This window comes from Eulemur rufifrons, chromosome 8 (assembly GCF_041146395.1).
Source record: "Eulemur rufifrons isolate Redbay chromosome 8, OSU_ERuf_1, whole genome shotgun sequence".
Taxonomy (NCBI): Eukaryota; Metazoa; Chordata; class Mammalia; order Primates; family Lemuridae; genus Eulemur; species Eulemur rufifrons.
The window spans coordinates 9703516-9725570 of NC_090990.1; the positions used below are offsets into that span (position 1 = coordinate 9703516).

A 22055-nucleotide genomic window follows, 5' to 3' on the forward strand; every position below is an offset into this window, starting at 1 on the left:
TTTAGTAGAGACGGGGTCTCGCTCTTACTCAGGCTGGTCGCGAACTCCTGACCTTGAGCGATCCACCCGCCTCGGCCTCCCAGAGTGCTAGGATTACAGGCGTGAGCCACCGCGCCCGGCCAAGATAATATCTTAATATGACATTTGTTCCTAATCTTTTTGACATTCTATGATCTCTAAGGGTCTTGGAGAGAATGTTAAACTTTGTTTAACAATTTGTATGTTTGTAATCTTCTACCACAGTTTCTCCTCTGCTGCTCCTGGAAGGTGGGGAGCTTCAAAGTATTTGTAAACAACTTTGCCGGTTTTAAATTAAATTATAAAAATTAAGTATGTACTCTGCTAGTCACATGGGGAAATAACACTACTGTGACAAGACCTTTAGGCTAATCTAGGAGAACTACATTAAAAAAAATTTAATTGGGCCGGGCGTGGTGGCTCATGCATGTAATCCTAGCACTCTGGGAGGCCGAGGCGAGAGGATCGCTTGAGGTCAGGAGTTCGAGACCAGCCTGAGCAAGAGCGAGACCCTGTCTCTACTGAAAATAGAAAGAAATGATCTGGATAGCTAAAAATATATAGAAAAATATTAGCCGGGCATGGTGGCACATGCCTGTAGTCCCAGCTACTTGGGAGGCTGAGGCAGTAGGATTGCTTGAGCCCAGGAGTTTGAGGTTTCTGTGAGCTAGGCTGACGCCACGGCACTCTAGCCTGGGCAACAGAGTGAGACTCTGTCTCAAAAAAAAAAAAAAAAAAAAAATTTAATTGGTAAGCAAGTTGCTTATTTTCACTTAATGTTTCCATTTTCTTGTGTCATGGAAAAAGTATAACAAACACTTAATTGATTGTTATTTTATTATTTACCCTTTTATTGCTGTTTAGATACAAAATACCATATTTAATGATTAGTCTCCCTTTTAATGATTTTGCTTCTAAAAGGCCTTTACATTTTTTTTAGCCCTTGAATTTTTTTTTAAGCATAATTTTAACAGAAGGCTGCATTCAAGGTGAGATAGGCCCTGTATTTCTCTAAGTGTACGATACTATTTTCTGAATCCTCTTCTTTATCAGTTGTCCATTTTAATGCAATTGAGGTGAGCCTCCTCTGTTCTTCATGATGACACTTTGGTCTTTCCCAAGAGATTTCAGCTAATTCAGAGCATAAAGGTTTTTTTGTTTGTTTGTTTTTGGGTGGTTTTGTTTTGTTTTGTTGAGACAGAATCTCACTCTTGTTGCCCTGGCCAGAGTGCAGTGGCGTCATCATAGCTCACTGTAACCTCAAAACTCCTGGGCCGAAGCGATCCTCCTGCCTCAACCTCCGTAGTAGGTGGGAGTACAGGTGCACCACCACGCCTGGCTAATTTTTTTATTTGTAGTAGAGATGGGTCTTTCTCTTCCCTAGGCTGGTCTCAAACTCCGAAGCTCAAGTGATCTTCCTGCCTCCACCTCAGACTCCCATAGCGCTAGGATTACAGGTGTGAAGAGGCTAGGTTTTAAATGAGTAGTTTAATTTACATCATTTTAAAAAATGTACCTCAAACTGTGGGTGCTTGTATTGAAATTCATGCTTCATGGAAAAATGCATGTCAGTTACTAACTGCACTAACACTAACTGCAGCCACATTCATAGTATTATATAGTTAATGAGTTTAGGTATTAGAATGCTGGTCTGACTTTCGTTATGTGATAGTTGTTGTGATAGAAAAATGGCCAAATATAAATGGCCACTTCTACTTTTTAAAATTTTGGAGATGGGGATTTTACTATGTTGCCCAGGTTGGAGTGCATGAGCCATTCACAAGGCATGATCATTGGGCATTACAGCCTGGCACTCATGGACGTGTGCCTTCTTCAGCCTGAGCATTCTGTGTAGCTGGAGACAATTTAATTATACACAGGTGACCCCAGATATTTATGCCATTGGTTATAGTGACAATATTTTACAATTCAAAGTAGTGTAGTTTGTTAGCCCGTCGTGTTGGTGGCGCCTGTAGTCCTAGCTAAGGGAGGCTGAGGCAAGAGGATCATTTGAGCGCAGAAGTTTGAGGTTGCTGTGAGCTATGATTATACCACTGCACTCTAGCCCCATCGACAGAGGGAGACCCTGTCCCCCCCCCCCCAAAAAAAAGTGTAGTTTGACTTTGAGTTGGTATGTATTTAAGGAAACAATGAGTGAGACCAAATATTTAAAATCTGGCCTGTCGCTGAAGCACCACACCTCCGATATTTCTGTGGATAAAAAATGGAAAAGAAAATTGAGCTGCTATTTTATTCTAAACAATTCCACTTTTCCCTACTCAATACAGTTACCTTAACTTTGTGGCCTTCCCCTGGGTTTCCGTAAGTTGGCCTTTCTATATAAACTCAACTGCAGGTTTCAGAAGTCCTTAGGCCTAGAAAGGCCAGAGGTCTAATTCCTTCCTCTGCTTAAATAAGATTAAATTATGGTAAACCCTCTAAGGGGAACAACATTAGACTGTCTCATTTCAGTTCTATTCCTTGTATACCGTAACGATTAGCAAAGATATATTGCAAAAGGTTTCGCAAGATCCTATATAAAAAAGTTGCTTAATGTTACAAGCCAATGACTCTTGGGAGGGATGGGTTTCTGAAGCCGTCACTGCTTAGCTGGGCGGTGAAAAGGGCAGCCTTGTTCTGACCACTTTCCCAAGCAGGCGGAGATCCAAGTGCCTGGAAAACGCCAGGAGGTGGCCGTAGGGTGAGCAGAGGGGGTCCTGGCTGCTAGGAGAGAGGCCTTGGCAGCCGCTTTGACCTATAATCCTGTCAAAACCAACTCCATTTCTTTTATTCTTCCACCAGGCAGGCGCCTAGGACTACTCGCTTGAGGGGCTGCAGGCCACCTCCACCGCCCAGAGCCCGCCCGGGCGCCAGCTTCCGCGCTCGGCTGCGCGCCTGCGCACCGCGGCCGGCCGCGCGAGCGTTCCTTCCCGGCCCCGCGTTCCTGCCTCCTCCGCCCGGCCCCGCGCGCCTGCGCGCCGGCTGGGAGGAACTCGGCGTCTCGGCCTCGGCGGGCAGGCGGACGCGCGCGCGCCTGTGGCGAGGGGGAGGCGGCCAGGCGGCGGGAGGCGGGCCGCGCGCGCCGGTGGGAAGCGTCCGGCTGCCACAGCGCCAGCTCCGTCGTAGTCGCTGCCGCCCGGGTCCCGCTCGCCCCTCCTCCCGCTCCCCCCGCCCGCCCGCCTGCCGCTGCCCGGGCGCATGCGCCGCCGGAGCGCGAGGGTCGGCTTCGGGTGTGTGGTGGCGGCAGAGCGGAGCTGCGGGGCCCGAGAGTCAGAACCTGGGGGAGAGGGATGGTCTCTGCACGGGGGGGAGCCGGAGGAGCCGCCGCCGCTGCCGACGCCACCGCCGCAGCCGCCGCCGCCGCCGCCCCGGCGCCCGCCTCCCGGGGCTGACGGTCTCGTACGAAGCCGGCGAGGGGGAGCCAGCAACAGCGGTCGCCGGCACGCCGCCCAGCATGGTCCGGGAAACCAGGCACCTCTGGGTGGGCAACTTACCGGAGACTGTGCGGGAAGAGAAGATCATCGAGCATTTCAAACGGTGAGTGACACGAGGCCCGGGACCGCGCTAGCTCTTGGTGCGCGGCTTCCCGCTCCGGCCCGTTGCCCGCCCCTCCCCGACCGCGGAACTGGCGAGGAAGACCCCAGCCCCAGCCCCATGGGCGAGTGTGGGGGGCGCCGGGGCTGCCCTTGCCGGCCGCTCGGTCCGCGTCGCGGCGTTGGGCCTCGGCTCTTGACGGAGCCGGCCGCGCCGCCTTCGACGAGCTCGCGGGGTCCGGCTACCGCCGCCCGGCCGCGGGAGAAGGCTGTGGCTCGGCCTCGGCGTGGCCGGTGCCCGAAGCCGGTGGCAGCCGCGCTTGCCAGCGGGGTCGCGTCTTTGCGCGCCGCTGCCCCGGCTGCGGTATTCGAGCCTGCCCGGTCAGCCCCGGAGTCCCGTGGCTTCCCCGCTCCGCTCCGGGGGCGCTCGGGAGGGTTTCGTGCGAGGGGAAAGGTTGTGCAGAAACAGAAATCTCGGTGGGTAACGTAGGCACTTTGCCGAACTGGGAGACGCTGCTCGTTCTAGGGACCCCGCACGGAGGGCCCACGGACTTGAACCTGGGTGGAACTGGCAAGTGTTTCTTGGTTCCGCGGGGCCGAGGAGAGCGTGATGTCGGAGGGCGCGGACGCGCCCGCTTCGGCGCTCTGGCCTCCCTGCTCCGCGTCTTGGCGCGGGGGCCGGGGGCTCCGACAGGCGGCGGCCGCGCTGGCCGGGGGTCGCGTCCCCGCCTTCAAATACTGGTGTCCCCTACCCCGAATTCATTGATCAAATGGTTAAAAAGATGTGGCTATTTTTAAACTTTCCTGAATATTTTTGCGAATTACAAGAGTAAATGTTTTCGATACGTCTCACTCTGTAGCGTTCAGCGCGTGTCTTCTTTGTGAAATGCACGTTAACTGACGGGTCTCAGTTTGAGACCCTTAACGTGACGATGGCATGGACTGGGTGCAGATTGAGCAGGACCGTAGCACATCTGGGATTGTCCTCTAAAATGACTGTTTGTGCCGATGTTTAAGACTCCGCAAGGTTGTAAGTTCGGCCGACTCTTAATTCCTCCCACTATCTAGTGAGCGAAGGAAATTATGGAGCGTCCTTATTAGTGAGTCACCATGGGAAAAATAGATTGCGTCGCTCGCTCGAGCCGCCGGGATGAGGAAATGGAAGCGGCGGCGGCGCTCCCGTCTTTCAAATGGAGGAGCATTGATTCTGTTGGTGGTTGCTGTTACTGGGGCACCAAACCCTCGCCGCCGGGGCGCGCGTCCGCGCGTGCCCGCGTGTGAAAAGGAGCCGGGAAGAGTGTGGCCATTCATAACCTGGAGAGCTGTCCTGCGCGGGCCGGGGGGAGGTGCGCGCTCCCAGGGACGCTCCGGTGTTTACGTTGCGCCTGAGAAACCGGCGAGGGGAGGCAGGGAGCAGAGATCCGCCTCTGTGCGCCGGGAGAAAGGGGAGACCCGGACTGAAGTGGGAAGCAGCTGGGAACTTTCTCTCCTCGGCGGTGCTCCACCCCTTACCCACCCCACCCCCGCCCCCAGTATCTTCAGTGTTTTGGTGGAAAAATCGTTTAGGTGCAGATTATTGGAGTGGAAAACTACTTAGATGTGCTCACTTTAATCCCCTTGTGGACTTTCTCTGTGAGTCTCTGCCTGGGAAATTGGTATGCACCGACGTGCAAACACGTGCACTGCAGCATTCGCTCGCTCCTCTCTGTTCTGTGGCCAGACGTTGTCATTTGGCATTATGCAGATTCCAGGGACATTGCATGCCTGTGGCGGAGAGTTTGAGCCCTCTGCAAGATAAGAGTGTAGGGAGAGGAAAGAGGAAACCGTCCAAGACAGTTTCGGGAGGCTTTTTAGTGGATGGTGCTGCGGTCCGGCTTGTGTGAGTGACTTTCTAAAATGGCGGCCAGGACCCACTTTATGTGGGAATCAGCAGAGCACATCTCAGAATGCACAGAGGGAGGAGCGGGCGGAGGATGCGAGCTGCCTTGGAAAGCGGCAGTCTGGAGGAACATTACTGTATTAAAGATGGCTTAGCTGGCACATTGCTCACGACTGCGTTTAAAGGAGTATCTTACCTATTGCAGAGTAAAAGCAGATGCTACTGATAAAAGCAGGTTATTTTAAATCTAGACAGATCGTGTGTCCCTGAAACTTTTGTTTAAAGGAGGTTTTTTCCGTTTTGAAACAAATTTATTTAGTTTTTGAATGTATAGCACATTTTTATGGGTTCAAAAAGCGTTAAAAGGTATACAAGAGAAAGATCTCCCCTTCAATCCGACCCTGGGATTCCCAGTTCCCACACTCTGCCCCCTCCCACCCCCATTCAGGTAATCTTATTTCTGGTTTCTTGTTTATCTTTCTGCATTTACAAGAAATGTTCTTGCTGATCCAGCTGTGGAGCTAAATGGACTTTGTTTGGAGGAATTCAAGGCCTTTTATCCGTATTGTGGAATATGTTTTGTAAAATATGTGATTGCTACTGGGAGGGAAAACTTAATCTGAATAATTTAAGTGAAAGGAATAAAAAGGTAATTGTACCAGAATGGTGGCTCTGCAAGAAAACTAAACGGTATTCACCTCTTGTGTCTTGAAGTCAGAATGAGAAAAACCATGCAATATTAAAACTGAGCTTTAAGTGCCTGCGTTTGCCCTTTTCCCTAGCTGATTACATTAACTAATAACTGTTTTATGGGATTAAGAGGTGTACGCTGGGAATACATTATATAAAACGTTTTCAAGGTGAATGTTCGCTTAACAGTGATTAGGCTTTTGTAGTAAGTGTTTGGATTTAAAAAAAATTTAAACCAGACAGCAGCTTTGGGGGCAGGGCAGCTTAGTGATATTTTAAGGGGAAAAAAAGGTCAGAGTCAATTTTAAAAAATTATTTATATTTTGATCAGTGTTTATGGTGGACAATAGATTGAGGGAAGGATGCTGATCCTCTCAGTGCCAAAGAAAGACCAAATTCTTAAAAATGTTAATCAGAGCGGTTTCAAAGATTGGCTTTACCTTCTTGCAATAATAATAAATCTATTGTTCGTTATCTTTATAGCTTTCAATATGCTAATTTAAAACAATGAAATGAGGACTGTTTCTGAATGGCGTTTTAGTTAACAAAGATTCCTTACAGGGGCACAATAGAAAAAGTCCTTTCCTTTGTATGTTAGCTAGGTTGAAGGGGGAAGGGAGGAGTTATACAACAATTGGTTGCTGTCTTTTAGTTGTAAGAGGAGAGAGGTGTGTGCAAAGGCGACTCCTTGATTTAGAATGAGCAAATGAATAGAACCGTTTAAAGATTTAAACATTTTTTTATATCTTTTTAGATTTTAAGTAAGTCACATAATTTAGGTTCTTCCCATCCATCCCCCAGTTTTAGAGTCTAGGTTAAAAGATTATGCAGAGGTTGAACGAAGAAGCCCCTCATGTGAAAATTTTGTCAAAGAATGAGACCCATTTAAAAATGTATTTTGTTTTTGCTAATTTTAAATGTTTTATCACAGTGGTTTTCCCGAGTTTTTAACTAGCTGACTAAATGTTACATGTTACGTATATTTGAATATCTTTACCTCTGGGACACAATATAAAATAATATGGAAGAGTTTCCTTGTCCTTACTCTATTACTAGAGATGTATTATTTATTTATTTATTATTTATTTATTTTTAGAGATATTTTTAGACTTAAACAAATTTGAGTCTCCATAGCCTACATCATCGCTACATTGTTCATTTGAGAGCAGACGGTTTCTTGTCTGGCCATACCACCCTGAATGCTCCTGATCTCATCTATGAAATGACTTCTGGTTTTGAAATTATGATTCTGAATATCTGTTTTCATGTTAGGCTTTTGCATGTTAAAAATAAAATTGAGGGTTTTCTTGAAATAGCATTAAAAATTAATACAGCATGCTTAAAATTATTTTATTTCCTGAGAAGAATGCCTCTGGCAGATAGGAGGAAAATATAGGGCTCAGTGCCAGGAAGAATTAATGGTGTTTGACTTGTGTAGAGGGCACCTTTTTCCAGCTAACTTTGTTGTAGACCCTTGGTTGCTTGGGATTGTATTGTTGGGTGTGCTTAGGAAGAGGTTTCAGGCTTAATTTATTATAAGACATTTTTAATCCTGTGAACACTAATGCTTTGGGAAAATTTATGTAGAAGTTATAAAGAAAGTGGTAATGTGAGTGAAGCCTTTTCCAAATAGTCTTTCAAGTCTCACTTTCCCCTTAGTTTGAAATTTTGCTTAAATTTAAAAAAAATATTTCATGAAAACTAGCATATTCAATTGAAGATTGTATATTTCCTTGCTTTTATTTTAAAAAGTCTCTAGTGTTGGTTTGAGCTGTAGTTAACCAGTCCACAGTATTTAGAGTAAACAGTATAATCTGAAAATACTTTGGGTGTATATATTCATTAAAATTGGGCTCCTGAATTTTCTTATTGGATGATTTGAAATAAGGGTTTATTCACTCTCTTGAAATAGACATATGTTAGTTTGTTGGACAAGGAGACTAAATAAGGTGACTTTTATCTGTAGTTAAATTAACAATCCTCTTTGCTATTTGGTTATAAACATTTTTTAAATGTATTTTACTTGTCTTATAGCTACTCACGTTTTGAATGAAAATAGCTTGCTGTTCCTGTAGAAACCAATTAGAATGTTAATAATTTTATTAGAAACCATGTAATTTTTGTGTGATACCTAGCTGGTTTTCAGTGTATGGGAATATGATTTGCAGTGAAAAAATTTCTTGATATAATTTTATAGTATTGTAATATTCAGATTGTTCCCACTACATGTTCCCCCTTCAACTGCCAAGTTGAAGATTACAAGCATCTAAAAAAAACTACGGTGGAATGGCTTCATAAAATCCTAACTTAAATTTAGTGAATTCTTGGACTTAATTACTTATGATTTCACTTTGAGTATAGAAATGAATTGAACTGTAGCATTTTAAATATTTTTATTATATAATATAAGGAACTACACCAGTCTTTACATTTAAGGAATATTTATGGAAAAATTTAAATGGGAAACACTTTCTTATCATATATATCTGGTGCTGGATTTTTAGTCCAGTGTTAAACTCTATCGTTGTGAGTACTTGTCTTTGTGTTAGATGCTATTTGGGTCATTCGAGAACATTGACAAACCAAAGGAAGACTTTCTAGTTACACCCTGTATTGAGTTTAATTATTACATTCTTACCATGTTTACACATACCATATGTGCTTTTACAGATACAGTACATTTATAGTTTTCTTTGATTCCCAAAATTGTTTTACTCAGTGATTTTTTTTTTGACTATTTACCCCATCATTTTATTCCTTTGATTTAAAAAATGGGGCATATGTACTCAAAAACATTTTGTATTTTACAAAACTATATTTGATATATAGTGATTTGTGTCTTTCATAAATCAGTAAATTGATTAGGTAGTAGACATTTTTTGTCTAAACCATTAATTTTTAAAAATTATACTATCTGCAGTAAAGGCTCCTTTGCATTCAAGATTATTTAAAAGCCACCTTGGATTAAAGGAAAGGAGGTGAAAGAACAGTTTATTATTTTATTATGTCAAAGGATATTAGAATTTTTAATGACCATTTAGATCAGAATTCAGGAGAAAGTGCTAAACTTGGATGGGAAGATAATATCTTTGTTTTCACTAACTTCTCAGTGGGATCTAATATTTCCTTCAATTGCAATATAGGGAAAAAACCAGCGTCGTAGTGTAAGTAGTACTGTGATTTTTGTCACCAATATAAATCATACACATTTTCATATTTCACATTACACATGTTGCAAATACCTCATTATTTATGCTCTTCACAACTTGGAAATTACAGTAGCTGTTAGATCTGCTATTTAATACACTAATAAAGCATATATATTACTATATGACCAATTAGTGTTTTAGATATATTTTAAAAGTTCTATCTAGGAGAATTTTGAACATATAAATGTCATGCAAAAATAGACAAAATATGTAAATAAATCCCAGTATCTATCATTTAATCCCAACAACCATCAACCATGGACTGTCCTGTCTTCTGAGGAAAAACAAAACAAAGGAAGGGGACAGAGAGTAATGGAGGTGGTAGTGAAAAGGTGATCTTCTCTTTGAAAAGATGGCATTTGCTACACCAGAATGAAGGACAGATCTACTTCTCTCCTTCCTGTATTGTTATTTTTTTCATTTAAAAAAATGAAGAAAAAAAAAAAGCTTCGGGAGCAGAATTTCCACATTCCCTTCTCCTAAATTCTCCAGTTGTTAACATTTTGTCACATTTGCTTCATTACCCTCTGTTCTCTTTTTTGGGTGTAATGTCCTGCCATCCTAAATTCTCTAGTGTGTACATCTCCAAAACAAGGACACTTTTCTGTATAGCTACCCTATAGTCTTCCCAGGTAGGAAATCCAGCATTGATACAACACTACCATCCAATCCACACACCCCATTCAAGTGATGCTGACCATCCCAACAATGTCTCTTTTCCTTCTCTGGTCCAGGATCCTAGCCAGTACCACATGTTGCTTTTGGTTGTCATGTGTCATCAGTCTCCTTCAGTCTGGAACAGTTCCTCAGTTTTTCCCTGATTCTCGTGTTTGACATTTTTAAAGCACATAGGTCTTTGTTCTGCAGGATGACCCTTCACCTGGCTCTGTCGGGTATTGCCTCATGACCAGATTAAGTCATGCATTCTTGGCAGGAATATCACAGAAGTGATGCCATGCTCTTCTCGGAGTATTGTGTCAGGAGGCAAACAGTAACAACCTATGCTACTGCTGGTGATGTTTACCAAGGCTGGCCTGAACTCTGGGCTCAAGAGATTCTCCTACTTCAGTCTCCCAGGTAGCTGGCACTACAGGAATGTGCCACCAAACCTGGTTGTTCCCCCTTTATATTTGATTAGCGTTTTGTGGGGAGCTACTCTGATACTACACCAAGCCTCCACCCACCAGCCTTAGCATCCATTGTTAACTCTTGCTTGTATTATATGCCACTGGGATTGTTGCCAAATGGTAATTATTTATTACTGTGTGATTCCTTCTACATTCTACTGCAGGCAAGAACTCCTTATTTGTTTGAAGACTCATTTTTTTCCCATTGTTTTAATGGGTTTTAACCCATTGCTTATTACTTTGATACCCAAATCATCCTAGATTTGACCAGTGGGAGCTCCTTCAGACTAGCTGCTATGTTCTTTGCATATTTGTTTCTGGCACAGCAAAAGCTCATTTTGTACTTTCCATGTCCCAGGCTTTGAATCAACCATTTTTCCAAGAAGCCCTGGTTCCTTTTAGTATAGGTATTTATAAACCAAGATCTCAGTGCTTGATTTGCCCATTGCTACAGAGCTGAGATGTGTGTTATGTGTGTACATGCGTTTGTATATACACATGAACATACCTATATGTCATGTATTTAAAAACAATGGGCTTACATATATTGGAATACGTAAGAATTCTTTCTTACCTCCCCATTTCCATGTTTGCAAATCCCTTCTCAGACAATGAGAAACCTGACTCCCATTATTCTGGGTACATTTACTTATTTGCTCAATCACATGTGTGCTCAGCGTAAGTAATATCCCAACCACTCTGCTTCTGCCACCTCTGGGCACATTGCCCCTGTTGTCTCTGCACAGCATCCCCTCTCTCTCAACTACTCTCTTCCTTGGACACTAACATGGGGAGGGGTAAGGAAAGGAAAGGAAGGTGGGACCAGAGGCAACTTGCATGTTCTTGCCCCTCATCTTTTTCTCTTGTAAGAGAAATGGATCTTGTGGATGAAGGGATCATCTGCCTCTGGTGTCATTTTAAAGCAGATTTAGAGCAATTGCACTCTTAAAATTTTAGTTTTGGTTCTACTTGCACCACTGACTTTGTGTGTGGCATGAGCTTAATCACTGGATCAGTCTGAGGTTTATCATACTCTGAGTTGGCAGAAGCGGTAGTGAGAAGGGAGTTTGCTTCTCAGGAATAGTATTAGGAATCATTGCTTCATGTATTTGGGTATCAGCCATTCACTTTGTGTGGTAGCTAAATAAAGTTTTGCCCTGGCCCTACCTCCCCCAAATCCTATTGACCTGAATCTATTGCTATTTCTCCTACCCCTGTACAACTCTTGGCCTCCATCCAAGGAGTCCTTAATGAATTAAGACCCTTATTCCAGCCAGCACAGTGGTGCACTGGCTGCTGTGGTCCCAGGTACTCTGGAGGCCGAGATGGGAGGATAACTTCAGCTTAGCAGTTCCAAGTCCAGCCTGAGCAACATAATGAGACCATGTCTCTTTAAAACACAAAAACACCCTGTTCCTTGGCATAAGCCCCAAAATGCTGGAGTTTGTATAACTGTTATTTTGAAGTACATCTCAGACATCTTATTTTTATCCATAAATATTTCAATATTTATTTCTAAAAGGCAGGTAGGTACTGTTTAAAGATATATCACAGAACTGTTATCACACCAAAATAATTCTTCCTGTTTTCAAATAGTCAGTGTAAGTTTGTAATTGTCTTAAGTATCTTTTTTTTTTCTTTAAACGAAGTACCTGAATTGTGATTGGCGGTGTGTCTTTTTTTTTTTTTTTTTGAGACAGTCTCACTCTGTTGCCTGGGCTAGAATGCCATGGCATCAGCCTAGCTCACAGCAACCTCAAACTCCTGGGCTCAAGCAATCCTACTGCCTCGGCCTCCCAAGTAGCTGGGACTACAGGCATGTGCCACCATGCCCGGCTAATTTTTTCTATATATTTTTAGTTGTTCAGCTAATTTTCTTTCTATTTTTAGTAGAGATGGGGTCTTGCTCTTGCTCAGTTGGGCTAGAACTCCTGAGCTCAAATGATCCACTCGCCTCGGCCTCCCAGAGTGCTAGGATTACAGGCGTGAGCCACCGCACCCGGCCTGGTGGTGTGTCTTAAATAAAAAACTTTAAATATAATTTGCATACAATGAAACACACCCATTTTAAATGTTGGGTTTGTGGAATTTTGAGAAATGTGGTTATCCTTGTAACTACCAGCACAGTAAGGCACCATAATTTGTCTTAAGTCTTTTTTAATCTGTAGGTGTAATCTTTCTCTCTTATGGTTTGTTGGCAACCAGGTTGACTGTTTTATAGTTTCTTTCTCACAGTATGGGTTTTGCTGATTGCATTCCTGTCTTGTGGTATATGTTAGTATCACCCTTTGTCCTCTGTATTTTCTGTATATTCTTAAGTGGACTTAAAATATTTTGATAATTATATTTCATTGTTATTGGTTTTCTCTGTAACCCTGTGCATTTTATCTTACTCATTTAACAATTATTGTTTTTTTTTTTTTTTTGAGACAGTCTCACTCTGTTGCCCAGGCTAGAGTGAGTGCCGTGGCGTCAGCCTAGCTCACAGCAACCTCGAACTCCTGGGCTCAAGCGATCCTCCTGTCTCAGCCTCCCGAGTAGCTGGGACTACAGGCATGCACCACCATGCCCGGCTAATTTTTTCTATATATATTTTTTAGCTGTCCATATAATTTCTTTCTATTTTTAGTAGAGATGGGGTCTCGCTCTTGCTCAGGCTGGTCTCGAACTCCTGAGCTCAAACGATCCGCCCACCTCGGCCTCCCAGAGAGCTAGGATTACAGGCGTGAGCCACCGCGCCCGGCCCAATTATTGTTTTTAAAATTTTTGTTTTATTTATTTAGTTAGAGGTAAGGTCTTGCTCTGTCACCTGGGCTAGAGTCTGTACGATGATACTGCAGTCTCAAACTCCTGGGCTCAAGTGATCCTCCCACCTCAGCTTCCCAAGTAGCTGGAACTACAGGTGTGCACCACAACAACCAGCTAATTTTTTAATTTTTTTGTAGAACTCCTAGCCTCAAGTGATCCTGCCACGTCAACCTACCAAAGTTCATTTAACACTTATTCTAAGAAAGGTTTTTAAGTTTCACCAGACTGTCAAAAAGGTCCATGGCATAAAAAGGTTAAGAATCACTGCCTTAGATAAACCGTTAGATTAAGAATAAAATGTCAGATGCATATTTCAGTACTGATTTTAGCTTTGACATATAAAGATTAAACTGAAAAAATAAAAATCACCAGAAAAAATGTAAGGCTAGAAAGAAAACTAAACACTAAAGTGTCTTATGAACAGTTTCATTCCCTGCCCCCTACCCTTTTCCCTCATTGTAAATGATATGATTAGCACTACTGTTTTTATCATAGGGATTCTATTTCTGTTATTAACCACCCCCAGTATTATCCTAGAAATCATGGAGTCTTTAGTTTTTAAGGTTGTTCTTTTTAGTCATCTCGAATTCTTTTAGTGAAATGAGTTTCAAGCACATCCATGGTTAGAATTAAATGCCATAATAGATACTGACTTCTATTATGGGTGGGCGCAACTTTAATTAAAGAAACCAAGATTTGTGAAAATCTTAAGTTTACAGAGAGCTCCTAAAATTCAGTTAGTATGTGATGCAGTATATAAAATAAAAAACTTTAACTCTGTATTAATATATTTATCTAAAGTACGTACATTTAATTTCTCTCATAAATTGAGGGTGATTGGACTATAAGATTTTTAAGGTCTTTCAGTTTGAGAGAGCTTATTACAGCTGTCATTCTCATAGCACATGCTATAAAGATTTGAAAAATGTGTAGTTATGTGCCATGTTTCCATCAATTATGGCCCACATATATGACAGTGGTCCTGTAAGATTATAATGGAGCTGAAAAATTCCTGTTGACTAGTGGTGGTGTAGGTCTTCTAAAGTGAGACAGGATGTGGAGGTGGAAGACAGTGATATTGGTGGTCCTGACCTTGTGTAGGCCTAGGCTAATGTATGTGTTTGTGTCACAGTTTTTAACAGTAAAACCTTAAAAAAAAAGTATAGAAGAAAGCTCATAGAATAAGGACATAAAGACTATTTATTTATTTATTTATCTGTCTCTCTTTTGTCCCTGCTAGATGCAGGGGTGTCATCACTGCTCACTGCAACCTCAAACTCCTAGGCTCAAGCAGTTCTGCCTCAGCTTCCTAAGTAGCTGGGACTATAGGCACGTGCCACAATGCCTAGCTAATTTTTCTATTTTTAGTAGAGACAGGGTCTTTTTTTTTTTTTTTTTTTGAGACAGAGTCTCACTCTGTTGCCCGGATAGAGTGAGTGCCGTGGCGTCAGCCTAGCTCACAGCAACCTCAAACTCCTGGGCTCAAGTGATCCTCCTGTCTCAGCCTCCCGAGTAGCTGGGACTACAGGCATGCACCACCATGCCCGGCTAATTTTTTCTATATATATTTTTAGCTGTCCATATAATTTCTTTCTATTTTTAGTAGAGATGGGGTCTCGCTCTTGCTCAGGCTGGTCTCGAACTCCTGAGCTCAAACGATCCGCCCACCTCGGCCTCCCAGAGTGCTAGGATTACAGGCGTGAGCCACCGCGCCCGGCCGAGACAGGGTCTTGCTCTTGGCTCAGGCTGGTCTATAACTTCTGGCCTCAAGCAATCCTCCCACCTTGGCCTCCCGGAGCGCTAGGATTACAGTTGTGAGCCACTGCACTGGCCAACAAATTTTTTTTTTATGGTTTTACAATGTGTGTATGTTTTAAGCTAAGTGTTATTAAAAAAGAATCAAAAAGTTTTGAAAAATTAAAGTTTATAAAGTAAAAAAGTTCCAGTAAGCTAAGGTTAATTTATTATTGAAGAAATAATTTTTTAAAATAAATTTAGTGTAGCCTAAGTGTACAGTGTTTTTGTAAAGTCCACAGTAGTGTACAGTAATGTTCTGGGCCTTCACATTCATTCACTCACTCCTTGACTCGCCGAGAGCAACTTCAGTTTTGTAAGCTCCATTCACAGTAAGTGTCCTATACAGGTGTATCATTTTTTAAAATCCTTTATATTATATTTTTGTACAAAAATCATTGTATTACAGTTGCCTACAGTATTCAGTACAGCAACATGCTCCACAGGTTTTTTTGTTTGTTTGTTTAAAGAGATGGGAGTCTTGCTACATTGCCCAGGGTGGTTTCGAACTCCTGTTCTCAAGCAGTTCTCTGCCTCGGCCTTCCAAAGTGCTGAGATTACAGGTATGAGCCACTGCTCCCCTCCAATGGATAATTTTTTTTTTTAGCTTAAAAAATTATTTTTTTTGGAGACAGGGTCTTACTCTGTTGCCCAGGCTGGAGTGCAGTGTCATGATCCTCCTTAATCTGGAGGTAGAGGTACCAAAGATTTTACAAAAATACTTAGAGTGATATGTGAAAAAATACAGAATTTATGTAAGTAGGATCACATTTGTTTTGGTTCTGTTCTGTCGAAGCAATCATATTATGAAATAAAGATAAAAGTCACTACTTAAGTGATATATTGAAAATATTCATGTTACCCAAGTTTTCAAAAAATTATTTTATTAAAAAGTAAGTCAGGAGGATAGAAGTTAATTTCCTTCTCAGCAATTGTACTATAAGTAACAGTCTGAGTAAGCCAAATAGAGTCCTTTGCATTCCCACCAGGGACTCTTGATGTAGAATTTTGCTAATTTATTATTTAGTTTCTTGGCTTTTGCTACTTCAGCTTCGTTCTCTGCAGGCTTCCTTTTGTGTCAGCTTACCTTGCACCTTTTTTCTTCATGGAACTGCTTTGTGTATTGCCATTACTTTAAGAAATGGTTAACGTTGATCATTAGCATTCTATTTACAGTTATACTTGAGCTCTTCCCAGAAAAGTACTGTGTAAATCAGACACATTTATGAACTTATTCATGAATTGTGAGAACAAATGTCCAAATGTTAACTTAATAGTCATCATGATTATCTATGTTCCTGCACTATATTTTTTGATTCTTGCAGTATAGACTCCTGTCTTGTTCTCAGGGGAAGAAGCGCCTTATGAATTCTGAGATTGTCTAAAAGATTCAGGCTTTCCATTGATCTAACCAATAGGATATAAAGATCACAAAATCTTTGAAATTTTCTCTCCTCATAATTGGACAGTCTTTTCAGAGCTTGTCAGTTGAGCACTATCCCTTTTGTAAGAGTTAATTTTACTTAGTAAATAGTTTCTCATTAGATTGACATAAAATAATGTGTGCAAGTGTGTATAAATAATTTTTTCCCCATTGAGGTAATGTTTCCTTTAACAGTTGCGAAGAATATTCACATTCAGGGCTTCACTGAAAACAGATGGCCGCGAGGGGGCTCACGCCTGTAATCCTAGCACTCTGGGAGGCTGAGGCAGGAGGATCGCTCAAGGTCAGGAGTTCGAGACCAGCCTGAGCAAGAGCGAGACCCCGTCTCTACTAAAAATAGAAACAAATTATCTGGCCAAATAAAAATATATATAGAAAAAATTAGCTGGGCATGATGGCGCATGCCTGTAATCTGAGCTACTCAGGAGGCTGAGGCAGGAGGATCACTTGAGCCCAGGAGTTTGAGGTTGCTGTGAGCTAGGCTGATGCCATGGTACTGTAGCCCGGGCAACAAAGTGAGACTCTGTCTCAGAAAAGAAAAGAAAACAGATGTCTTTTCCCAAGAGTTAGAGTTACCAAGTTTTCATGTTCAGGAATCTGGGCACTCACCATGGATTCAATAAACAGATAAAAGGTGTAGTCTTTTTTTTTTTTTTTTTTTTTTTTGAGACAGAGTCTCGCTCTGTTGCCCGGGCTAGAGTGAGTGCCGTGGCGTCAGCCTAGCTCACAGCAACCTCAAACTTCTGGGCTCAGGCAATCCTTCTGCCTCAGCCTCTCGAGTAGCTGGGACTACAGGCATGCGCTATCATTTATTTTTAGTTGTCCAGATAATTTCTTTCTATTTTTTCAATAGAGACGGGGTCTCACTTTTGCTCAGGCTAGTCTTGAACTCCTGAGCTCAAACGATCCTCCCACCTCAGCCTCCCAGAGTGCTAGGATTACAGGTGTGAGCCACCGCGCCTGGCCAAAGGTGTAGTCTTACTGGTCAAATTAAACTTATTTTCAATCTTCAAGTTTTCTTAAACCGTTTGTAGTTAGAACCAATAAATGGTTTTTCATATAAAAAAGTAATCCATTGTGTTTATAGCAGCATTATTCACAATAGCCGAAAGGTGAAAGCAGCCCTGGTGTCCATGACCAATGAATGGATGAACAGAACATGTTTATCAGATGTGTAATTAACAGAATATATACAATGGAGTATTATTCAGCCTTAAAAAGGAAGGAAATTCTTACACATGCTACAACATGGATGAACTTTGAAGACATTGTGCTAAGTAAAACAAGCCAACAAGCCAGTCACAGAAGGACAAATATTGTATGATATACTTTCGTGAGGTACCTAGAGTAGTCAACTTCACAGAGACAGCAAGTACAATAGTAGTTGCTTTGCTTTTTTACCCTAAGCAGTGCCGCAGTAAGCAATTCTGTACAGTTTGCTGACACGTGCTATTATATGTGTATGATAAATTCCCATGAATGGAATTTCTAGATATGTGTACTTCTTCCTAAGAGGTTTCTCTAATTTGTATCCCTGCAAACAGTGTTATGAAAGTGCCTGCTTTCTTATATTCTGGGTAAAACCTAGGTATTATTAAGATTTTAGGTCTTTGTGTTACATGGCACCTTTTTTAAAAAAAGAGACAGAGGCCGGGCGCAGTGGCTCACTCCTGTAATCCTAGCACTCTGGGAGGCCGAGGCGGGAGGATCGCTCTAGGTCAGGAGTTCGAGACCAGCCTGAGCGAGAGCGAGACCCCTTCTCTAGTAAAAATAGAAAGAAATTATCTGGACAACTAAAAATATATAGAGAAAAAGATTAGCCGGGCATGGTGGCGCATGCCTGTAGTCCCAGCTACTTGGGAGGCTGAGGCAGAAGGATTGCTTAAGCCCAGAAGTTGAGGTTGCTGTGAGCTAGACTGACACCACGGCACTCTAGCCCAGGCAACAGAGCGAGACTCTGTCTCAAAAAAAAAAGAGAGAGAGAGACAGAGTCTTGCTTTGTTGCCCAGGCTGGAGTGCAGTGGTTTGATTATAGTTTACTGTAATCGTGAACTCTGGGCCTTAAGTTTTTTGTAGAGAATGGGTCTCCCCCTGTGTTACTCTGGCTGGTCCTAAACTCTTGGCCTCAAGTGATCCTTCCTCTTGGCCTCCCAAGGTGCTGGGATTACTGGTGTGAGTCACTGGACACCTGGTCATGGTACCATTTTTTTAAACTTGGATTTTCAAAATTTTGAGTGAAATCGAGCAAGTTTTTTGACTGTGTTTGCTTTGTCTACCATTTGTGTGTGGGTGTATATTTTATAGAGAACTTCCTATTCAGGTATTTTGCTTGTTTTTCAGTAGGGCGTATGTCTCTCTTGGTTTGTAAGAATACTTTGTATTTTTAGGAAACCATTTCTCAAGTGTTGGAAGTATTTTTTTCTTCACTTGTCTTTTTTTTTTTTTTTTTTTTTTGAGTCAGAGTCTCACTCTGTTGCCCAGGCTAGAGTGCCGTGGCTTCAGCCTAGCTCACAGCAACCTCAAACTCCTGGGCTCAGAAGATCCTCCTGCCTCAGCCTCCCGAGTAGCTGGGACTACAGGCATGTGCCACCATGCCTGGCTAATTTTTTCTGTATATATTTTTAGTTGTCCATATAATTTCTTTCTTTTTAGTAGAGACGGGGTCTCGCTCTTGCTCAGGCTGGTCTCGAACTCCTGAGCTCAAACAATCCGTCCGCCTCGGCCTCCCAGAGTGGTAGGATTTATAGGCGTGAGCCACCGCGCCTGGCCCTTCACTTGTCTTTTGACTTTATGTTTTTCCATACAGAAGTTTTAATTTTTGTGTGGTTTTCAGTTACGTGGTCTTTTCCTTTATGACTTAGGGATTATATGTCATGCTGAGTCTTTCCTAGCCTCAAAATGATACAACCCACCAATAGTTTTTTCTTTTTTTGGCAGAAAAATAATACAAATCAGCAAACTATTTAAATCCTCCCGTGCCCCTCCACGTTCAGAAATATCTCAGGGTGTTAGCTTTTTCTAAAATGAGACTAGGGGCCTGGTGAGGTGGCTCATGCCTCTAATCCTAGCACTCTGGGAGACTGAGGTGAGAGGATCATTTGAGCGTAGGAGTTTGAGACCAGCCTGAGAAAGAGTGAAACTCCCATCTCTACTAAAAGTAGAAGAATTAGCTGGATGTGGTGTTGTGTGCCTATAGTCCCAGCTACGGGGGAGGCTGAGGCAGGAAGATCTCTTGAGCCCAGGAGTTTGAGGCTGCAGTGAGTTACAGTGACATCACTGCACTCTACCCAGGGCGACAGAGTGAGACCCTATCTAAAGAAAAGAAATTTATAAATATTAAAAATAAAAAAAAAAAAATAAAATGAGACTAGGGCTCTCTGGTTGACTGTTGCTGGGTTTAGGGATTCTGAGTCTGTCTTTTGCCATCTTTAGTACCTTGTTTGTACTCGTGCAAAAAAGTAGAGTGATTAAAAGAGGAATATATTATTTAAGAACAGTTTGTAAGTCTGGTTTAGACATAAATTCATTTCACAGTAGATTTCCTGTAAGTTCTGTGTCACCATGAAGTTAAGATAGCAGGTTTTGGCTATCGACAGTCATGAGTCACTTACCTTCCTAATCAGGCATACTTGAAATAGAAAAATGCCTTCCATGTGTGCCTAGGTATAGGAAACATGGCATACAGTTGATTTATATTGAGATAAGGTAGAAGCTTGTGACTAAAGGAGATATAAAATATTTTCCATTGAAGGACGTGGACAGGTATTATTTTCTATCTTTTTATAAATAACAGTTTTATTGAGGTATAACTCATACCATAAAATTCACCCTTTTAAGATGTATACAATTCAGTTGCTTTTGGTGTATTCACAGAGTTGTGCAACCATCATCACTATCTAACTTCTGAACGATTTCATCACCCAGGATGAAATCCCATACCCATTAGCAGTCACTCTCCATTCTCCCCTCTCCCCAGCCCCTGGCAGCCACTAATCTTACTTTCTGTTTTTATGGATTTGTCTATTTTGGACCCTTTATGTATATGGAATCATACAGTATATAACTAGCTTCTTTAACTTTGCATGTTTTGAAGGTTCATCCATTTTGTACCATGGATCAGAACTTCATTCCTTTTTATTGCTGAGTGATATTCCATGGAATGGACTTGCTTCATTTTTTTATCCATTCATCAGTTGATGGACATTTGGGTTGTTTCCATTTTTTGGCTATTATGAAAAATGCTGCTATGAACATTTCTGTACATCTTTTTATGTGGCCACATGTTTTTAGCTTTTTGGGGAATATACCTAGGGGTAGAACTGCTGGGCTACGTGGTAATTCTTTGCTTAATGTTTTGAGGAACTGCCAAATGGTTTTCTAAAGTTGCACAGTTTTACAATATCAGCAGCAATGTATGAGGGCTCAGAATTCTCCTCATACTCATCATCACTAGTTATTGTCTTTTTTATTTTAGCCACCCTAGTTGGTGTGAAGTGGTATCTTGTGGTTTTGATTATTATTATTACTATTTTTTTTTTATTTCAGCATATTAGGGGGGGATTATTATTTTCCTAATTAGTCATTCGAGAAGTTGGTTAAGGTGACTTAGTCAACTTAGTGATAACTAAGTTGAACAGCTTTTCACGTGTCTCTTGCCATTTGTATAACTTCTTTGGAGAAATGTCTGTTTATACTCTTTGCCCATTTAAAAAATTGTATTGTTTGCTTTTCATTGAGATGTAAGAGTTCCTTATCAGGTATATAATTTGCAAGTATTTTCTCCCGTTGCATGGGTTTGTGTCTGTTTTTGATATGTCTTTGGATAGAATAAAACTATTAACTGTTTTATCTTGTCATTTTAGCTATTTAAATTTATTTGACTTGCTAGATAATTGTTAAAACCTGAGTTTTACTTTTGGTTTTAACTTATTTTAACTGATATGATACATATGAAGTATTACAAATCTTGCCATCTTATTTTATGTCCAGATTGTAGGAATCTTATAATCTGAATTCTGAGTTCTACACTACATTTATTGTATTGATACATGGGGATAGGGATATCAGTAATTGCTAATTAAGTAGCTTTAATATCTACTTCTGTTGATAACAAGTAACAGCTTTGTTGTTGTTGTTGTTTTGAGTCTCTGTTGCCTGGGCCAAATAGAGTGCACTGGCATCATTATAGCTCACTGCATCCTCAAACTTCTGGGTTCAAGCGATCCTCCTGCCTCAGCTTCCGGAGTAGCTGGGACCACAGGCCTGTGCCACCATGCCTGGTTAATATTTCCATTTTTTGTAGAGATGGGGGGGGGGTCTCACTCTTGCTCAGGCTGGTCTTGAACTCCTGGCCTCAAGCAGTCTTCTAGCTTTGGCCACCCAAACTGTTAGGATTACAAGTGTGAGCCACCCTTGGTCAGCCTGAATCTTTTTATAATGTAAAAAACAACCACAAATATTTATTGTCTCTATTGTAGGCAGAACAACCAAACTTTAATATTCATCTCTTAGGCCTTTTTTAAAAATCCCCTGTGGCCTGCTCATTTGCTCTTT

General features: G+C 41.9%; 1 protein-coding gene across 1 annotated transcript in view; it reads left to right on the forward strand.

The window, feature by feature from the left end:
• The first annotated feature begins 3243 nt into the window (after window positions 1-3243).
• The window catches only part of SPEN (spen family transcriptional repressor), an 82454-nt gene continuing 63642 nt past the window's right edge, over window positions 3244-22055 (forward strand). The window contains exon 1 of the mRNA XM_069479384.1: window positions 3244-3555. Within this exon, the coding sequence (XP_069335485.1) occupies window positions 3473-3555 (83 nt within the window). The 5' untranslated portion in view covers window positions 3244-3472. The remainder of the gene's footprint in view (window positions 3556-22055) is intronic.